General features: G+C 56.1%; 2 protein-coding genes and 1 non-coding gene across 3 annotated transcripts in view; 2 read left to right on the top strand and 1 right to left on the bottom strand.

Moving 5' to 3' along the window:
• TECPR2 (tectonin beta-propeller repeat containing 2) overlaps nucleotides 1-10453 on the top strand; it is a 90999-nt gene extending 80546 nt beyond the window's left edge. Inside the window, exons 15-17 of the mRNA XM_058429876.1 lie at nucleotides 8317-8458; nucleotides 8930-9079; nucleotides 9462-10453. Of these exons, the coding sequence (XP_058285859.1) occupies nucleotides 8317-8458; nucleotides 8930-9079; nucleotides 9462-9616 (447 nt within the window). The 3' untranslated portion in view covers nucleotides 9617-10453. The remainder of the gene's footprint in view (nucleotides 1-8316; nucleotides 8459-8929; nucleotides 9080-9461) is intronic.
• Nucleotides 10454-13175: 2722 nt separating this feature from the next.
• Nucleotides 13176-13277, top strand: LOC116456526 (U6 spliceosomal RNA). The gene has a single exon (XR_004244736.1). It is a non-coding gene; the product is annotated as a U6 spliceosomal RNA (small nuclear RNA).
• Nucleotides 13278-18346: 5069 nt separating this feature from the next.
• ANKRD9 (ankyrin repeat domain 9) lies at nucleotides 18347-19464 on the bottom strand. Its single transcript, XM_058429449.1, has one exon. The coding sequence runs from the start codon at nucleotides 19390-19392 to the stop codon at nucleotides 18439-18441; it is 954 nt and encodes a 317-aa protein (XP_058285432.1). The 5' UTR covers nucleotides 19393-19464; the 3' UTR covers nucleotides 18347-18438.
• Between the last annotated feature and the right edge of the window lie 225 nt (nucleotides 19465-19689).

The raw sequence follows: 19689 nt of genomic DNA, 5'->3' as shown, positions 1-19689 counted from the left end.
ATATGAACAAGCCAAAATTTTAGACCACCTACTACTTTTTTTTGTTTTTTTAGTAGAGATTAGGTCTCAAGCTCCTGGGCTTAGGCAATTCTCCTGCCTCAGCCTCCTATAGTGCTGGGATTACAGGTGTAAACCACTGTGCCCGGCCTACTTTTTTTTTTTAATTTTTTGTTTGTTTGTTTGTTTGTTTTTTGTTTTGTGGTTTTTTTTTTGAGATGGAGTCTCGCTCTGTCCCCCAGGCTGGAGTGCAGTGGCGCGATCTGGGCTCACTGCAAGCTCCGCCTCCCAGGTTCACACCATTCTCCTGCCTCAGCCTCTCCGAGTAGCTGGGACTATAGGGACCCACCACAGCACCCGGCTAATTTTTTGTATTTTTAGTAGAGATGGGGTTTCACCGTGTTAGCCAGGATGGTCTCAATCTCCCGACCTCGTGATCCGCCCACCTCAGCCTCCCAAAGTGCTGGGATTGCAGGTGTGAGCCACTGCGCCCGGCCTGTTTGTTTTTTTTGATACGGAGTTTCACTCGTTGCCCAGGCTGGAGTGCAGTGGTGCGATCTCGGCTCACCACAACCTCTGCCATCCGGGTTCAAGTGATTCTCCTGCCTCAGCCTCCTGAGTAGCTGGGATTACAGGCATGAGCCACCACGCCTGGCTAATTTTGTATTTTTTTTAGTAGAGACGAGGCTTCTCCATATTGGTCAGGCTCATCTTGAACTCCCGATCTCAGGTAATATGCCTGCCTCAGCCTCCCAAAGGGCTGGGATTACAGGCGTGAGCCACCACGCCCAGCCTCTCAGCCTCTTTTGCATTTTTAGGAAGTTTTTAATATGAATAAGCCAAAATTTTAGATCACTTACTACTTTTTTTTGTTTTTTTTAGTAGAGATTAGGTCTCAAGCTCCTGGGCTCAGGCAATTCTTCTGCCTCAGCCTCTCAACAGAGCTGGGATTATTGGTGTAAGCCACTGTGCCCGGCCTACTTTTTTTTTTTTTTAATTGAATTTTTTTTGTTTTTTTTGATACAGAGTTTCACTCTTGTTGCCCAGGCTGGAGTGCAATGGCGCAATCTCAACTCACCGCAACCTCTGCCTCCTGGGTTCAAGCGATTCTTCTGCCTCAGCCTCCTGAGTAGCTGGGATTACAGGCGCCCGCCACCACGTCTGGCTAATTTTGTACTTTTTTTAGTAGAGACGGGGTTTCTCCATATTGGTCAGGCTGGTCTCGAACTCCCGACCTCAGGTGGTCCACCTGCCTCAGCCTCCCGAAGTGCTAGCATTCCAGGCATGAGCCACCGCACCCGGCCTAATTGAAATTTTTATTAAGATAACAGTCACTGCACTTGTATTTATAAGAAATCCTGAGTACCCTTTACCCAGTTCACCGCAATGGTAACTGCAAAACTATAGTACACTGTCACAACCAAGCCTTGTCTACTTTTTCTTTTTTTCTAAATTGTGATAAAATACACATGAGATTTACCGTTAGTGGCAGTACATTTGCAGTGTTGTGCAACCATTGTCACTATATAGTTCCAGAACATTCTTTTTTTTTTTTCTTTTTTGAGATGGAGTTTTGCCCTTGTTGCCCAGGCTGGAGTGCAGTGGCACAATCTGGGCTCACTGCAACCTCCGCCTCCCAGATTCAAGTGATTCTCCTGCCTCAGCCTCCCGAGACGCTAGGACTACAGGCATGCGCCAGCATGCCCGGCTAATTTTGTATTTTTAGTAGAGATGGAGTTTCACCGTGTTGGCCAGGCTGGTCTCAAACTCCTAACCTCAAGTGATCCACCCGCCTAGGCCTCCCAAAGTGCTGGGATTACAGGCATGAGCCACCGCGCCAGCCTAGTTCCAGAACATCCTTATCCCTCAAGAAAGCCCCTACCAATGCGAAGCCACTCCCCGTTCCTCCTCCCTCCTCCTGTCTCCCAGCCTCTGGCAGCTGCTCACCTGATTTCTACCTGGGATTTTCCTCTTCTGGATGTTTCATAGAAATGGAATCCTGGCTGGGTGCGGTGGCTCACACCTGTAATCCCAGTACTTTGGGAGGCCAAGGCGGGTGGATCACAAGGTCAGAAGTTCAAAACCAGCCTGGCCAAGATGGTGAAACCCTGTCTCTATCCCAGTACTTTGGGAGGCCGAGGTGGGTGGATCACAAGGTCAGGAGTTCAAGACCAGCCTGGCCAAGATGGTGAACCCTGTCTCTACTAAAAATACAAAAATTAGCTGGGCATGGTGGCAGGCACCTATAATCCCAGCTACTCGGGAGGCTGAGGCAGGAGAACCACTTGAACCTGAGAGGCAGAGGTTGCAGTGAGCCAGCATCGCGCCATTGCACTCCAGCCTGGGCGACAAGAGCAAAACTCTGTGTCAAAAAGAAAAAAAAGGAATCCTACAGTGTGTGGCCCTGAGTCATAACGTGCTCTCTCTGACAGCCCCTGAGTGTGTCTGGGTTTTGTCTGTTTAAATGAGGGTTTATTTGGCCCCAGACTTCTGGTACAAACCAGAGGACAGCTAGCCGCTCTCGCACTCAGCACAGCTAACAAACCAGCAGTGCCAGGTTCAGCCGGGAGTTCTTTTGCCTCCAAAGAAAGGCTCAAGAAGAATCTATACTAACTTTAGTGGAGGCACTTACATCAGTGCCTCCACTAAAAATAAAGCAAAAACAAGCAAATCCAGGTGACAGTTACAAAAAAAAAAATACAGTGAGTTTATAAAATAAATACAGTGAAGGTGTGTTGAGGCCGCCAGTGAATCAGGTCACTGTGATGAAAGCCACGCAGCAGGTCTGTGTGTTAACCCCACACGGCACCATCCTTGCTCACTGTGAGCAAACAGTGGAATCCCCTGCTCCCAAGATCCTGTGCTGGCACAGGGTCCCACTGGAACCACTCTGAGACCATAAGAAATCGGTTTTCTCCAGAGGAAGATGATGAAGTCATTTGCTTTGAGGTCCAGTGATTATCATTGTTTCTGACCTAATAGAAAATCATCCCTCACTGATGCCCAGCCCTGCTGGTCTCGAAGCCCCTCGCAGGCATCAATGTCATGACACCCAGGGTGTGCCCAGAGCCCCGGCAGGCAGGACTGCCAGGCAGGGCTAGGACCAAGCCTCGCTGTTACCAACCCAGAGAGCAGTCAGCAAAGCAACCCCCGAGTTTGCCAACTTTTCAAGCATTGGTTTTTTTGTCTATTGAAACCTCGGTGTGTTTTAGTAGAGCATTCCCGAGTCACCCAACATCTGTGGCTCGGGATCATGATTGCCGTGACCACCCGGGGTGCTACGCGCCGCCCCGGCCTGGTGTCTGTTCTGAAAAGGTCCAGACTCAAGCAGAGCAGACACCCCAGGGCCACTTTGATGGGTCCTACACTTGTTCATCGGCCACTTACCGCACCACAACCCCTCTTATGACATGTCTATTCACATCTCTGTTCTTGTTCTTTTTGAGACAGATCTGGAGTGCAATGGCACGATCTCAGCTCTCTGCAACCTCTGCCTCCCAGGTTCAAGCGATTCTCCTGTCTCAGCCTCCCGAGTTGCTGGAATTACAGGCGCATGCCACCACGCCCGATTAATTTTGTATTTTTAGTAGAGATGGGGTTTCATCATATTGGTCAGGCTAGTCTCGAACTCCTGACCTCAGGTGATCCGCCCGCCTGGGCCTCCCAAAGTGCTGGGATTACAGGTGTGAGCCACCGTGCTCGGCCCACATCTCTCCTCTTTTTTTACTTTTATTTTGTTTATTATTACAGAGGGTCTTGCGCTGTTGCCCAAGCTAGAGTGCAATGGCGCGAATATGGCTTACTGCAGCCTCAAAATCCTGGGCTCAAGTAATCCTCCTGCCTCAGATTCCTAAGTAGCTAGGACTATAGGCACATGCCACCATGCCCAGATAATTTTTTAAATTTTGGTAGAGACAAGGTCTTGCTGCTGCCCAGGCTCATCTCAAACTCCTTGGCTCAAGCAGTCCTCCCTCCTTGGTCTTCCAAAGTGCTGGCATTACAGGTGTGAGACACCGTGCCCAGCCCTTTCCTCTTTTCACAGCCTTCTGGCAGCTTCCCACGTCACTCAGAATGAAATCACACTTCTTCCCTCAGCCTGAAGCCTGCCATCAGCCCTGGCAGCCACTCTGGCCTCACCACTGGGCTGCAGCCTCCCAGCCTCCTTGCTGCAACCCTGAGCTACCCTCAGTTCTGCACTTGCTGGGGCTGCTGGGTACCTTCCCTAGGTGTTGGCAGGATCACTGCCCCTCCACTCCGGGCAGAGTCAGGGTGTCCCTCTGGCCCTTCTCTCTGTTACCCAGTATGGCATTGGTTTGTCCGGGTTGTGCCCCACCCTCCCAGTAGGATGGCAGCTCTGGGTGGGCAGAAACAAGTGTTTTGTTTGCAGTTGAGGTTTCCCCAAAACCCAGCATGTGTGGGTGCGCATTCGTCGAACAAATGATCACATGCCTCCAATTAGAGGTGTCCAGGAGACAGCTGGTGCGAGGCCTTGGGCCACATGAGCCCTGCCAGTGGTAGGGGTGGTATGGCGTACCATGGAACCCAGTCTGGGAAATACTGGTTAAAGGCATGAGGCAAGATGATAAACCTGGAAAGATGTGTCCAGAATGACTTGCTCTTCCTCTTTTAAAGAGCATTTACTGGTGTCCCCATGTGCTTTTCATCAGACTGTGCTCTCCCACCCTCTGAGACCTGGCCTCCATCCCTACGCCTTCCTGAAGCCCTCCTGGGCTGTCTGCAGGCCGGCCTCCCACCTAGAGTGAGGGCCCTGCCAGGGAGTGCCAGTCCTCCTTTCAGAGAGAAGCCGCTATGCCATGAGCTTCCGTCGTGTAAAGTCAGACCCAGACAGCCCGGGCCCTGGTGTCAAGGAGTGTGGCAGCAGCCGGGGCCGGGGCTCACCTTCTGCTTCTTGGGCCGGCCACTGATCACACAGGTGCGCTCAAATTGGGAAGCTCCGTCATGCTGTGCACTTAGGATTTGTGTAGTTTTCAAATGTATGTTTTCCTCCAGTAATACAAAATAGAGTTTCTTTTTATTGGATGAAAGCAGGTGAGGGGCTGGGGATGCAGGATGTTTCCGAAGGAAGCAGGCGGCCAGCGTCCGTCCTCCGTGCACCTCCTCAGCGTCAGGCTGGGCTGGAGCTGGGCAGACGTGGCCTCCTCCTGCAGGGAGCTCCCAGGCAGCACAGCGGCCCTTCCCAGAGGCCTGGCAGGCAGCGTGAGTGGGGTTGTGAAGGGTGGGCAGCAGCCTGCCAGGTGAGCAACGTGTGAGGGGGCGTGTGTGTCCAGAAGGGATGACTGGCAAGGCCAGGGTGAGGCTGGGTGCCGCCTGCTCTTCCCACCATATTCTGTTCTAGCGGCTTCTAGTAAAGGCTGTTAACGGGCGGAGGCTCACGTCAGGGGGCAGAGCCCGGAGGCAAGAGAGCCAAGGGAGACAGGGAAGTTTTATGTTCCAGAGACATTGCGAGGTGATGGAGAGAAGAGGAAAGGGGTGCGGGGTAGCCATCCTCTGCCTGCTCACGAGCACTTCTCCGCCTGCCACCGTGCTGCTTCCAGCACCCATCTTTCTCTATCTGGAGACCCCTCAGAGACTCCACTTTGGTCCTTGCTGTTCTTGCCCTTCCCCTGAAGCAGTCATCTCCTCCTCTCTCCATCATTCCCGTTGTCCTTGACTTACTATTCAAAAGCTAGCGGCTTCAAACCACAGCGCGTCTCAGCTCTGGGCCAGGACTGCGGGCAGTGTGTGGGGGAGTCCCGGCTCTGCTTCACCACAGCAGGGCCCTGGCCAGTGGGCTGAATGGCAAGGCCTGGGCCACTTTTCTGTCTCCTCCACGCGGCCTTCTGAGTGGGGAAGGCAGGAGCCTGGCGGGAGCCTCTCCTCCACACAGCCTGGTGGCTTCAGCTGGCAGGCTTCTTCCCCAGCCTCCTGGCCTCCCCACCCAGCCCTGCTTTGCAGAGTGATCACAGGCCTCTCCCCTCCCTTCCCTGGAGCCCCTGCATCCCCTGGAATGGGGGCTTAGCCTAGAGCAGCGCTTCCCCAAGTCTGTGCTTCTGAACCCCAGGTCCATGGAATGAAAATGGATGTGATGTATAGAAAGGGGGTTCCATAGCCAAACAAGTTCAGCTAAGCTCCAAGGGAAGGTGGTGAATATAAATCCCAAACATCTGATCCTAGCACAGCCAGCGGTGGGGACCTGCCTGAGTGCGCTCCAGGTGGTCCCTGGGGACTCGGCCCTGGCACCCCTGCCCTCCTGGACTGCATCCCACAGCCTCGCTGGCCATCCCACAGCCTTGCTGGCCACCCCACCCCAGCCTCCCTGCTGTGACGGGGCAGGGGCTGTGGTGACCCTGCAGCACAGGCGCGGCTCCCTTGGATCCCTTGGATCTCACCGGTGCATCTGGGGTTCTGCGTGGAAAGTGGCTCGGGCTTCCAGTGTCGCTCTGCTTTAAGCTGGGACCGCTGTCCAGGGTGGTGCTCAGCCTTCTGGCCTCTGCCATCCAACCCTTCCCTCTCTCCCCTCAGCGGCCCTGTGTCCTCTGGGCATCAACTCTAATGCCATCTCCTCGCCTGACCACCCACTGCCAGTTGCTCATTTTATTTCCTGGTGGTGCCTCCCATATCTGAACCTAGCCTGGTGTTTACGTCCAACTGCCTGCTCTGGTGCTACCTGAGAGCCCCATCCAGCCCACTCACGACGGCTTCCAGAGCCTGTGCCTGTAACCTGGGCGAATGTGTGGAGTGAGAGACCAAAGGGCTGAGGGAGCAGCGAAGGGAGCCCCTCGCCAGGACTCTAGGACTCTGTTCTCTCTGTGTCTCTTAAAATAGCTCACTCGCGGCTGGGCGCGGTGGCTCACGCCTGTAATCCCAGCACCTTGGGAGGCCGAGCTGGGCAGATCACTTGAGGTCAGGAGTTCTAGATCAGCCTGGCCAACATGGTGAAACCCCGTCTCTACTAAAAATACAAAAATTAGCTGGGCTCGGAGGTGGGCACCCGTAATCCCAGCTACTTGGGAGGCTGAGGCAGGAGAATCCCTTGAAACCAGGAGGCAGAGGTTGCAGTGAGCCAAGATCACGCCACTGCACTCCAGACAGAGTGAGACTCAAAAAAAAAAAACTAGCTCGGCCGGGTGAACCAGTAATCCCAGCACTTTGGGAGGCCGAGGTGGGTGGATCACCTCAGGTCAGGAGTTCAAGAGCAGCCTCAACATGGAGAAACCCCGTCTCTACTAAAAATACAAAATTAGCCTGGCATGGTGGTGCATGCCTGTAATCTCAGCTACTCGGGAGGCTGAGGCAGGAGAATTGCTTGAACCTGGGAGGTGGAGGTTGCGGTGAGCCGAGATCGCACCATTGCACTCCAGCCTGGGCAACAAGAGTGAAACTCTGTCTCAAAAAAAAAAAAGAAAAAAAAAAAGCTAGCTCATTCACCCCACTGGCAGGCTGAGACCTGCAGTCACTCCAATTGCACCCTGAGTGAGCTCACACAAGAGAGAACTTTGGCCAGGCACGGTGGCTCACGCCTGTAATCTCAGCACTTTGGGAGGCCAAGGTGAATGGCTCACTTGAACCCAGGAGTTCAAGACCAGCCTGGGCTGGCCGGGTGCGGTGGCTCACGCCTGTAATCCCAGCACTTTGGGAGGCCGAGGCGGGCGGATCACGAGGTCAGGAGATCGAGACCATGGTGAAACCACGTCTCTACTAAAAATACAAAAAATTAGCCGGGCGCGGTGGCAGGCGCCTGTAGTCCCAGCTACTCGGAGAGGCTGAGGCAGGAGAATGGCATGAACCCAGGAGGCGGAGCTTGCAGTGAGCCGAGACTGTGCCACTGCACTCCAGCCTGGGCGACAGAGCGAGACTCCGTCTCAAAAAACCCTACACGACGCACAAAAGACCAGCCTGGGCAACTTGGCGAAACCCAGTGGCTACAACAAAACCCAGTGGCGGGGGCTCCCGGGCTGGCGTTTTTGTTCCTCACAGTGCCCACCACGGTCCTTCACAGCCAGGTCCGCCGCACCTCTCCTCTCATTCCTCCACTCTCTGCTCACCTGGGCCATCCCTGCCCTTCTTGGTCTCCTGCTGGAGTCCATGCTGGTATCTGCTGGGCTGTCCCTCAGTCTGGCCCACCTGACATTCTGGAGACAAGTGACCATCTCCCCTGTGAGACTGGCACCAGGGGCAGGACGTGGCCTCTCTGCCTCCTGTGGGGCCCACACTGGCTGCTGCATGCTGCCACTAACATGTCCCCAGTTCCAGAAGTCTCCTGTCCTTCCTTTTGTCACCCAACTCCTGCCTTCCCTGAAAGTCCCTTCCCACTTCCAGCCCGCCGGGGTCAGCTTGGTCAGCGTCCATTCCAGCCCCAACGACCAGATGCTGTGGGTGCTTGACAGCAGGTGGAACGTGCATGTGCGGACCGGGATCACCGAGGAGATGCCTGTGGGGACCGCCTGGGAGCACGTGCCAGGTAGGAGCCCGCAGACAGGGCCTGTGGTGCCGGCCAGCCGGGGTTACCATCACTGGGGGCTGCTGGGCGCTCCCTCCAGGCTGCTGTCTGTGAGGCAGCCTGGTCCCCACCACACCGTAGCCTTTGTGCTGGGGCTGTGCTGTTGCCGCTGCTTCCTGGGCCAGGGGACAAGCCTCCCGTCATGTTCCTTGTTAGGGGAACCCAGGCCGTCCTGCTGGTGCTTTTATGGGAGGGCAGTTTGCACACTGCCCAGGCCCTTCTGTCCTTTGACTTCTGGCTTTCGGTGGCTTTGCTGGCCCTGCCAACTGGGCGTCCTTTCCCTCAGCTCCTGCCCCAAGCCCAGCCCATCATGGGCACTCCGTCCCCGCAGGGACCCTGGTGGAGGTGTGCAGCGTCACAAGAGTGGGCTCGGGAAGCAACGGCCCATCCCGTCCACGGCAGGGGCTCAGGAGGGACCCTGTCTGCCCACAGGGTTGCAGGCCTGCCAGCTGGCGCTGAGCACCAGGACCGTGTGGGCCCGCTGTCCAAACGGAGATCTCGCCCGGCGGTACGGCGTCACAGACAAGAACCCTGCCGGAGACTACTGGAAGAAAATTCCCGGCAGTGTGTCATGTTTCACAGGCAGGTGCCAGGGGCCAGTGGGCTCAAGGCCCCTTGGGGTTCCCAGGGCTCCTGTGGACCATGTTGGGGGGCTCTCAAAGAAGCCGACCCCGCTGGGCTCCACTCTCGCAAAGCAAGAACTAAGGGCAAAGCAGGAGTGTGTCCCAGGGAGGGAAGGGGCTGGACACCTGGGCTCTGCCAGAGTCTCCTGGGCAAGGACAAGGTGCTGTTGACATCCACTTACAGCTGAGGGTACGAGGTTCACATGGAGATGGTGGTTTGTCCAGTGTCCCCCACCTAGAATGTGGCAAGCCCAGACCTGCACCCAAGCTCCCAGCTCCATCTGTGCCCACCCTGCAGGCTGTATGATTGACAAGTATGTGATTGGCTCTTGTCCCTGCAGTGACTGCGTCAGATGAGCTGTGGGCTGTGGGCCCGCCCGGCTACCTCCTCCAGCGGCTGACAAAGACGTTCAGCCACTCACACGGCACCCAGAAGTGCAGCCAGGCCGCCATGCCCCACCCCGAGGACCTGGAGGACGAGTGGGAGGTCATCTGAAGGAGCCCTGGCAGAGTCACGCGGAGGGGCCCGGCGTCTGTGGTGGGCACAGTGGCTTCGGAGTCACTCCCTGGTGGACGTGCTGCCTCAACACTTGTCCAGACACCTCTGGCCAGGTTGGACCCGCACACTTACTTTCATCTATGTCGGTTTCTGTCTCGTTCCAGAACCCACAGCCTCCACCCGTGGCTGGCGTGATTGCTGCAGCAGTGGCGCCTCCGAGCTCAGGACAGTGGTGACCGCCCAGCTGCATGCACTCCGATTACCCGCGTGCTGCCATCTGGTCTCATCCACAGATAGCTCCAGCTTTTGCTGGTGGGAGTGGTCTCCGGAGGCCTCCCAGAACCTAGGGTAGCCGGGCAGCTGGTTTGGCCCAGGGGCTCTTTCCACATTAGTAGCCCCAGGGCCAGATGGAGCCAAAGGTCAGCTCTCTGCAGCGCAGGATGTGCTCGGTGATGGCTTTGTCCCATCACAGGGGGGTGGCCCCCCAGAGACAAAGCTGCAGAGCACATTCCACGCCAGACGCTCTGGCCAGGAAGCCAAGGCCGGGCTTGAGAGCGCTGGCCATGCCAGGAGAGAACCATGCACATGCACACCACACCACACAACACCACACCACACCTCACCACACAACACACCACACCACACCACACAACACGCCACACCGCACCACACAACACACCACACCACACAACACGCCATACCGCACCTCACCACACAACATACCACACTGCACTGCACCATACCTCACCACACCTCACCACACCACAGCACACACCTCACCACACCACAGCACACACCACACCGCACTGCACCACACTGCACCGTACCTCTCCACACCCCCACCCCACCCCACCCCACACCTTACCACACCACACCTCATCACACCACACCGCACCTCACCACACCACACCGCACCACACCACACCTCACCTCACCTCACTGCCCACACATGGCGCAGGCTGCCCACCTCCTGGAGAGCACACTTCAGCTGAAACAGTAAAGCCTGATGGGTGCAAATGGAACCTGGATGTGTGCACGTGTGTCCCAGGCAGGGACGGCACAGGAGGGTGCATGGGGCGTGGGGGAGCTGAGCAAGGGCTGCTCACTCAGAAATGTCTTTGGAATGGTATGTAACTAATGCTGCTGGTGGACATCCTAAAACCAGATGCATCCTCAGAGGATGAGTCTACTAATTATTGCCTTTTTTGTTGTATTAAAAACCTGCATAAAATACCTCATTTCAAATCAAATCTTACAAATTTAGAAGAGATATGTATTTTCCGAAAACAGTGGAAGGCCTTTGTTCCTTCCCGGGTTTGTCCTGAGCCTGCACTGTCCTCGCCTGCAGCCTCAGAGGGGCAGGCAACCCCGCACAGACTTGACTGGCAGGGCGGTCACCGGACCTGCGGGCTGGCTCCGAGTGGCAGCCCATGCCTTCTGCAGGGTATGAGTTGACACTCGACAGGTTGAAACCAGTGCCTCTATGGACGGCTGCCGTGGCCCCTTCAGACAATGGGCAGTGCCCACCCCGCCCACTGGCATCTGTGCGTGAGGGCTAGGCCGCCCTGCCACACATCCCGCCCCCTCCCGGAGGCAGCTTCAGGACAGGACACCAGGCTGGCTGCTTTTTTTAGCCTGCCTCTGGCCCAGGCCCAGTCCTCGGTGTCAGGGAGCCCCCAGGCCACAGGTGGAGGGTGATAAAATATGTTCTCTGACAGGACCCAGCCAGCCACATAGGTGAAGGTTTTCCATGTCCAAATGAGGTCAAGATGCCGAAATCCCAGATCTGACTTCACACTTCCCTTTTCTAGAACCTTTTGTAAAAGTTGGTGGCAGCAGAGGCAGCCCCAGGCCGGGCTGCACCTCTCTGTGTCTGTTGTGCCTTGCCTGGCGCCTCACGGATGGCAAAGCTCTCCTCACCCACGGGACTGTAGTGCAATTAAACCCGCGTCTAGGTGATGCTTTTAAACTTGTAGCTTCGTGCTTTGTACAGTTTTCTTTCTGGTTTTAATTTTTAGTTGTGCTTTGAGTCAGTGCAATAAACTAGACTTTTTCCAAACCTGGCCGAGTGTGGTGCCTGAGCTGTGAGAAGTGCCCTCAGCCGACACTCACGAGGGCAGTGCAAGGGAGAGCCTGCCAGCCCAGCCCCACCGCAGGGAGAGTGCGTCAGCAGACCTGTCCCGGCCTGGCTGGTGTTGAAATACACACCGGTTTGCCCAAGTGGCTGTTACGGGGGAATGGCCACTCCAGAGCTGGCTGCACCCCATGGTAGCCTCTGAGGAGGAGGCTGCGGGGTGAGGTCCAGGGCTGCCTCCTCACGGAGCTGTGTGTGAGCAGGCGTTGGAGGGGTTCGAGCCGCTGGTTCTACATCTCCAGCCAGCAAACGAAACCATATCGCAGAAGTGCCCTGCTGGAAACTAGCACATGCAAAAGATGACGCCCAGAACAGCAGCAGGACACACCATGTACCAGGAAATGACCTCAGCAAGAAACCTCAGGCCGTGTGAAGAGTGGCAAAGCTTTCCAGAAGACATAAAAGGAAACCTGAATAAAGGAAGATATGTTCCACATTGCTGGATGGAGGACTACACGCATTCCGGAAAGACCTCACTCTTTCCAAAGGAATTTATAGGTGTAGCTTGACTTCAGTTCAAATCCCCACTGGGATTGTTTTGTTGGGGCAGGCAGGGAGGAATAATGTTAGTGCCCACAAATGCCCATGACTGTGCCCAATGTGCTTCTCACCAGAGCCCTGCAAGGTGAAGTCTCATTAGCCCCTTGAGACTCAGAGAGGTTAGGTAACTTGCTCAAGGTCACACAGCACTGGGACTGGAAGCCAGCTCTGTAGAACTGCAGACCTGTGCTGTTTGATGCCTCCTCACTGTCCCCTGTCACTCCTGGGAAGAAGAAACGGGTGAGAACTGCTAAGTGATGACAGGTAGAGCCCCAGCACAGGCCACTCTATCGAATGGCATAGCCCAGACCCTCGGAGGGCCAGGCAGCAGCCTAGCGAGGCCCACAGGGAGGGAGCAGAATGGAGAGGGCATCTCAGATGCGTTTAAGGAGCGGCAGGAGTGGGGCAGGGGGGTGTCACAACTAATGTGGCCACTGCTTCATTCTCTGGGCAAAATAATATTAAATGGATTAAAGAATCTAAAACCAGTGGGAAAACTGTCTGATTTCTGGATGGCAAAGGCTTTCTAAACTCAAAAGTGATGGGACAAGCCACAGAGGAAAATAAGTACATAGATTTGATTTCTCCAATATATAGAAATGCTGCTGGGCACAGTGATGTGCAGTTGTAGTCCCAGCTACTTGGGAGGCCAAGGCAGGAGGACTACTTGAGCCCAGGAGTTTGAGGCTGCAATGAACTATGATCACACCACTGCACTCCAGCCTCGGCGACCGAGCAAGACCGTGTTTCTCAAAAATAAATAGAAGGAAATAAAGGTAAAAATGCTGCAAATTAAAAACCTCAAAGAAGGGAAATAATTGCAACAAATGGGAATTGATGTTGAATAGTTACCTTAAAAACTTATACAACAATAAGAGGAGTGTGCCCTTCGGCAGCACGTATACAAAAATTGTAACGATACAGAGATTAGCATGGCCCCTGCGCAAGGATGACTCGCAAATTCATGAAGCTTTCCATAAATATATTTATTAAAAACCAATAGGAGGAGCACTTCGAGTCGAGTGTAAGGGCCCTTCACGAAAGCAGAAGGAACACTGGTCCGAACCCCCAGCACCCCGGAAGCAGAGGTGAGATGGGAGCAGCTTGGGAGCCTCCCATTGGCGCCGCCCTACTGGGGAAGCCGGCCCGTACGTAGGCTTTGCATCTCGCCACCTCCACTTCTGTCCTCAAGAACAAGTCCTAAGTCAAGGAAAACAGCACAGCCTGTTTATAATTAGGAAACACTTAAAACAGCCTGGCATTGGGAACAGCCATGTTAACGTGAGCAAATTCCTCTCATGAAATAGCCTGCAGCTGTTAAGAAGCACGTGTGTGCAGGAAGCGGACGCGCAGGACCTCACCGTGCCAGCGTGAAGTTCCCGGGCATGGTCATGAAAACGTGGTTCTGTAGGAAATCAGAGGGAGAAAGGGAGAGAAGGGGGAGGGAGACAACACAAACGCTGGAGGGTATTTGTTGTAAACTTCAAACGTTTGGCAGGTTTGAAATTTTTCGTAACTCCAGGGAGGAGCAAGAGGGGCGAAAAGAAACAAGTTCTCTACTTGTGATGAGCAGCTGGTCACAGTGGTTGCCTGGAGTATATACCTTTTTGTATCCTTTGAATTTCCAGCCATGTAAATGTATTATTTATTCCAAAAATAAATCAGATTTACATTTTAAAAATTCAGTTGTCTCTGACTACTCTTTGTTATCAAGGCTGGTTGAGTCAAATATCACAAAGTAGACACCAATGACTTCTTAAAAATCATATTTACAAAGTACAATGAGGGAAATGCTTATACTACAGTAAGGTTAAAAAAATACTAAATTGTGTATCTGATCTGGTTTCATATATATATAAATATGCACAGAAAAAATGTAATATATATCTGCATAGAAAAAACCTGGAAGAAACATATGCCAGAATGCTAGCAGTGCTTGTATGCGTGCAGATGACGCAGTCAGTCGGCGCCTTTACTTGTACGTGAGCGCTTAGGGGCCCTGCCTCCAGGGACCACATGGGGCAGTGGGGCGCTTGAGATAGTGTTTCCCTGGCAGGGCCCTGCCACATCGTGGCCGGACCTCTTTACTCAATCCCCAGTGTTCTACAGTGAGCGTGAATTTTATAAGCAGAAAGAAATTACTTTTAAGAGCCAGGCGCAGTGGCTCACGCTTGTAACCCCAGCACTTTGGGAGGCTGAGGCGGGCGGATCACAAGGTCCGAAGTTTGAGACCTGCATGGCCAACATGCTGAAACCCAGTCTCTACTAAAAATACAAAAATTAGCTGGGCGTGGTGGTGAGCGCCTGTAATCCCAGCTACTCCAGAGGCTGAGGCAGGAGAGTCGCTTGAACCTGGGAGGCGGAAGTTGCAGTGAGCTGAGACCACACCATTGCACTCCAGTCTGGACGACAGAGCGAGACATCTCAAAAAAATAAATAAATTACTTTTAAGAATCACCAGTAGAAATCTCTTTCCATCTTTTTTTTTTTTTTTTTTTTTGAGATGGAGTCTTGCTCTGTCGCCCAGGCTGGAGTGCAATGGCACAATCTTGGCTCACTGCAACCTCCGCCTCCTGGGTTCAAGCAATTCTGCCTCAACCTCCTGAGTAGTTGGGAGTACAGGTGCCTGCCACCACACCTGGCTAATTTTTGTACTTTTAGTAGAGACGGGGTTTCATCATGTTGGTCAGGCTGGTCTCGAACTCCTGACCTCGTGATCCCCCCGCCTTGGCCTCCCAAAGTGCTGGGATTACAGATGTGAGCCACTGCACCCAGCCTTTCCCTCCATCTTGATTGCAGTGGTAATTACACACATGTAGACATTCATCAGAACTCATCAAAGTATACACTTAAGTCTGTGCATTTTATTACGTGTAAGTAACCCTCAATCTGAAAAGTATCAGGGCAAAACCACACACTGTAGAGGGGCAGGGCTCCTCCACCAGTTACTCACTTCCCTTGAAACAGAAGCTCAAACGTGGAGTAGTCTTCTGTGACTAAACTTGTTTTCCGCCCTCCCAACTTCCAGGAAGATCCTTCTTCTGAATAGGATTTGAGGTAACTTAGGAAACTGCTCTCAATACGGAATTTTAAAGTTGGTGAAGAAGTCGACAGAAGAGGAAGTCACGGTAGGAAAACCAAGGTACTATCGGGATGAAGTCAGCACGCAGAGCAAGCCCAGCGAGGCCCAGGCGCCAGAAGGCCTTGGTCCCTGCCCACCTCGCCCAGGCCAGCCAGACAGCACGGACTGCCCTACAAGGTCACCTCAGGGAGATGGGGGTGGTCTCTCACTGCTGGCTTTTGACGAGCCCAGGAGGGCTCAGCCTTCACTATCCTCCCTAACAGGCATTTGGTGTGTGGAGATGCTGACGCCTGAATAGGGTTGGGATTCGGGGCCCTTGGGAACACTGGGCAGCTGGTGGGTGGGTGGGTGGGGCAGGACTGGCTGCAGCCGTGTTTCCCTTAGAAACAGACTGGTGGAATTAACGAACTAAACAAATGAACCAAGGTGCTTTGCCCCCCAAAAAGTGAGTTTTGTTCTGTGTGGAGCGATTGCCTTTGGGAAGCCACCAAGGCCACCTGCCAACAGGCAAACGCTGTGCTGCCGTCTCCCTGGCTGACTCTGGCCCTCCCAGTCCTGCAAGCTCATGGCCAGGACGATAACGATGACAGGGGCAACACCATGGTCCTCGCTGCCCTTCCTGGGACAGGAGGGCCCAGAAGACTGATAAGCCAAACCCAGGGCCACCCTCGGCTGCTTATCTGCCCAGCACCTTTGCTCTAGGTCCTCTCCTCCCACCAGTGCAGGGGTCTGGGAGGGGATTGCAGGGGAAGGTTCCTGAACCACAGATCCCTGGAGATTCAGTGGGAGCAGCTGTACCAGGAATCGGGCACCACTCTGCTGCCATAAGACTGCGTGAGAGCGTGAGAGCGACTGGCCAACTTCCTCTGACTTCCCTGTCCCCTCACCCAAATCAATGACATCAGGAGCTAATGGCCCAGGCTGCCCTCCTGCTGCGGTGCCCATAATTCTTCCGGCAGGCCCCGCCCTGCACTCCACGACCAGCCTGGGTGCCTCATCCTGGTCACCTGACAATGGGTTTCATGGGGCCCACTCTCAGTGCCCACCAGCCTGTGTCCGGCCTGGGCCAGGCAGTGAGTACCGGGGGCAGGCAGCTGCCTCACCCCTGCATGACCCCCCAGCCCAGGGGACTCAATGGCGCTGTCATCAAAGGGGCAGCTGTAGATCTAGGGCGGACATGGAAGGGGCTAGCCCTGGGCCTGTGGCATTGTGGAGGATGACCTGTAGAGAACAGAGCTGGAGCTGGGGAGACATGAAGTCTGCACGTCTAGACCCCCAGCGAGGAGCCCAGGCTTTCTAGGCAGAAGCTGTTGGGGCATCAGGGCCCCATGGGCTCCCCAGACCCAGCCCCTAAGAACCACGGCAGCTGTGCCAGGCCACTCCCGTCTCCACTTCCATACCCTCCAAAGGAGAGGTACCTCCCCCCTCCCATGGCATCTCCGATCTGAGGACCTGCCACCTCCCAAAGGACCGGAGGCCCTGATGCCCCAAGAATTGGGCTTGAAAAGATGTTAATATCCATTGCCCCAAGTGCCAAGGTTCAGAGGCTGGACACACAGCAGCGGGGAAGTAGAGCCCTCACTCCAGCCTGCAGTCTGGGCTCTGTCACTGTGCTCTCTCTCCATCCTTCCCTCCCCACAACCAGGGCTGTGTGCCCACTTAACACACCACACACTTCCCAGAAACAGGAGTCACATCCTTTTCAGGGCTGGTAGGGTGGCTGAAGATGGCCCAAAACCTCCTGAATGGAAAAACCTTGATGGGGAGACTGAGGGCCAAGGCAGAAGTTTGTCCAAGGCCATCCCCAGAGTGGCGGATCCAGGACCCCGGGCAAGATCTTCCTACTGTCCAGGCCTCTCCCCCCGCTCTCTTGTGTGGCCCAGCACCCTGGACTCCTCCACACCCAGGTGTGCTCCACCCAGGCACGCTGGGGGCAGGGTGGGCAGCAGGTGCCCCCCGCCAGGATAGTGGCTCTTCCTCCGGCAGATCTTCAGCCCTCTGCTCCTGGCAAGACACTGTGGCCCTCCTGCCCACGTTGGTGCGGGTTGAATTTCACGGCCCAGCAGAATTCCCAGGCAGGGCAGCCTGGCCATCCTCCCTGGTCTCTCGGCTCTGAGGGCATAGACCCAGCCTCTCAGCCTGGAGTCGTGGTGAATTCACGAACAAGTCTCCATCTCCAGAACCTTCCTGAAGAAAACAGCTCTCCAGGCTGGGGTAAGAAGCCTGTCCCTCTAGTGATACAACTACCCCTCAATAACCCTGGGCACCACCTGGCACCCACTGGGGGCCACCCAGGGAGCCCACCCAGCCCACTTCGGGCTTGGACAGAGGAGGCCTGGAGGAAGGCACATCTAACCCCACTGACCGGCATGCAGCTGGGGCCAGGGGCCTGCTGCCACCGCGAGGTGAGAAGCAAGAGCAGCAAGACCTGGTGCCCATTAGTCATGGGGGAAGAGCAAAAGGGGGCGACAGGGACAAATCCAGGCCTGGGTGGGCTGTCAGGGGGAGTGATATCCAAGGAGGAACTGGTGATCAGAGGGGGGTGGAGGATACAAGGTACAACTTGTTCATGTCTCAACACCAGCCACCGCGGGCCTGCCAGCCCTGCGTGCCCTCCCTGGCCCAGAGTCCACAGGGTGCAAAAGGCTGACCGCACAGGACCTCCTGTGAGAACCCTACGCTGTAGAGCTCGTTCTCTTGGCTTCCAGCCCTTTTTATACGCTGTCCTGCTGCTTGGACATGCCAGTCCCCACCCCTGCACCTACCCAGCTCCTGCTGCACTCAGCTGTCACCCACTCTGGGACACACACCTGTCCGAGGCTCTAGATCAAGGTGGGAGGTTGGTCCTCACTCCTTTCCGGGGCTGGACAACGAGCTGAAGGTCCGAGCCCAGCTACACCCACAAAACCTGCCACCTGGAACTCACCTGACCAAGCCCAGCCCCCAGTACATGCAACAGATGAGGCAGAGATTGTGCTGTACAGAGATCGATATATATAAAGTGCCGGTACAACGCTCTGAGATAGTTTTGTCCCAAAATCCAGCGCCTAGGGTGCTCCGGGCCTAGCCTTTGCCAGTGAGGTCCAACGGCTGCAGGAATGGGGGCAGCGGCAGCTCGTCCAGGGCCTCAGGGAAGCGGCCTGGAGAGATGGCGGTGACCAGCACCTGCATGGCGCGCGCGAAGAGCGAGGGCGGCGCCAGGCCCGCCAGCCACTGGAACTTGTCCTCACCCAACAGCCGCTGCCAGCGCGGCCGGTCGCCCAGCAGCTCCTGGCGGGCCGAGCCGGCGGCACCCACGGGGGTGTACAGCGCCAGGAGGTCCAGCAGCAGCAGGCGGCGCTGGCGCGGCTCTCCTGGAGCTGAGGCGGGGGCTCCGGCGGCGGAGGGAGTGGCCCCGGCGTCGCGGCCCAGCTGGCGCAGCAGCAGCTCGAGAGGCGTGAGGCCGCCGCCGTCGCGCAAACCGGGCGAGGCGCCGTGACCCAGCAGCAGGAAGAGGCACTCGGGGCGCGCCAGCTCACAGGCCACGTGCAGCGACGTGCCACCGCCCTCCACGCGGCTGCAGCCACGCCGGTCCAGCACGCGCGCCCGCTCCTCGGCCGGGAAGTCGCGCAAGGTGCGCAGGATGCGGCGCAGAATGCCCACGCGGTTGTAGCGCACTGCCAGCGCCACGTGCGGCCCGGGAGCCGCGCAGCAGCGGAAGCCGGCGCTCGGCGGTGCGAGCGCGCGCCGCGGGAACGTGGCCAGCAGGTAATGCGCGTACGCTTGGTGGTCGTGCACGAGCGCGTAGAGCAGCGCCTCAGAGGGCGAGTAGGCGGCGGCGCGCCCGCGCTCGTCCCAGTGGAAGGCCTCGCTGGCGCGCATATCCTCCAGCAGCCACACGGGTAGCAGGTCGCGCACTGCCTGGTAGAAGGCGAACGACGACTTGCGGCACTGCTTCTGCGCTCGCGAGCGCGCCGCGCCCGAACCCTCGGGCCCGCCGTCCGCGCCACCCCCAGGCCGCCGCGCGTCCCACGGCATGCTGGCGGCGGGGCGCTCCCCGGCCTCAAGGCATGGATCCCGCGAAGGCACGCCTGCGGGGAAAGGAAGGGGCCACGGTGAGGCGCGGGGAAACTGGGTAGGCCCAGGGACTCCCCTCTGCCCCTCACACAGCCCCTCCGGTCCTGGCCCACCAGGCCTTCGTACCTACCTCCAGCCTCCGCCAGGCCCTTCCAGTCACCCTACAGCTCCATCTCTCCCACGCCCAGAACCACCGCCTCCATCCTTGATCTAGCTGTACCTGTTCTCCCTCCTTGAAACTGACTTGCTCTCTGGCAC

This window comes from Hylobates moloch, unplaced genomic scaffold (assembly GCF_009828535.3).
Source record: "Hylobates moloch isolate HMO894 unplaced genomic scaffold, HMol_V3 SCAFFOLD_16, whole genome shotgun sequence".
Taxonomy (NCBI): domain Eukaryota; kingdom Metazoa; phylum Chordata; class Mammalia; order Primates; family Hylobatidae; genus Hylobates; species Hylobates moloch.
Note: the sequence above shows the minus strand (reverse complement) of the source record. Positions and strands in the feature narration are given on the sequence as shown.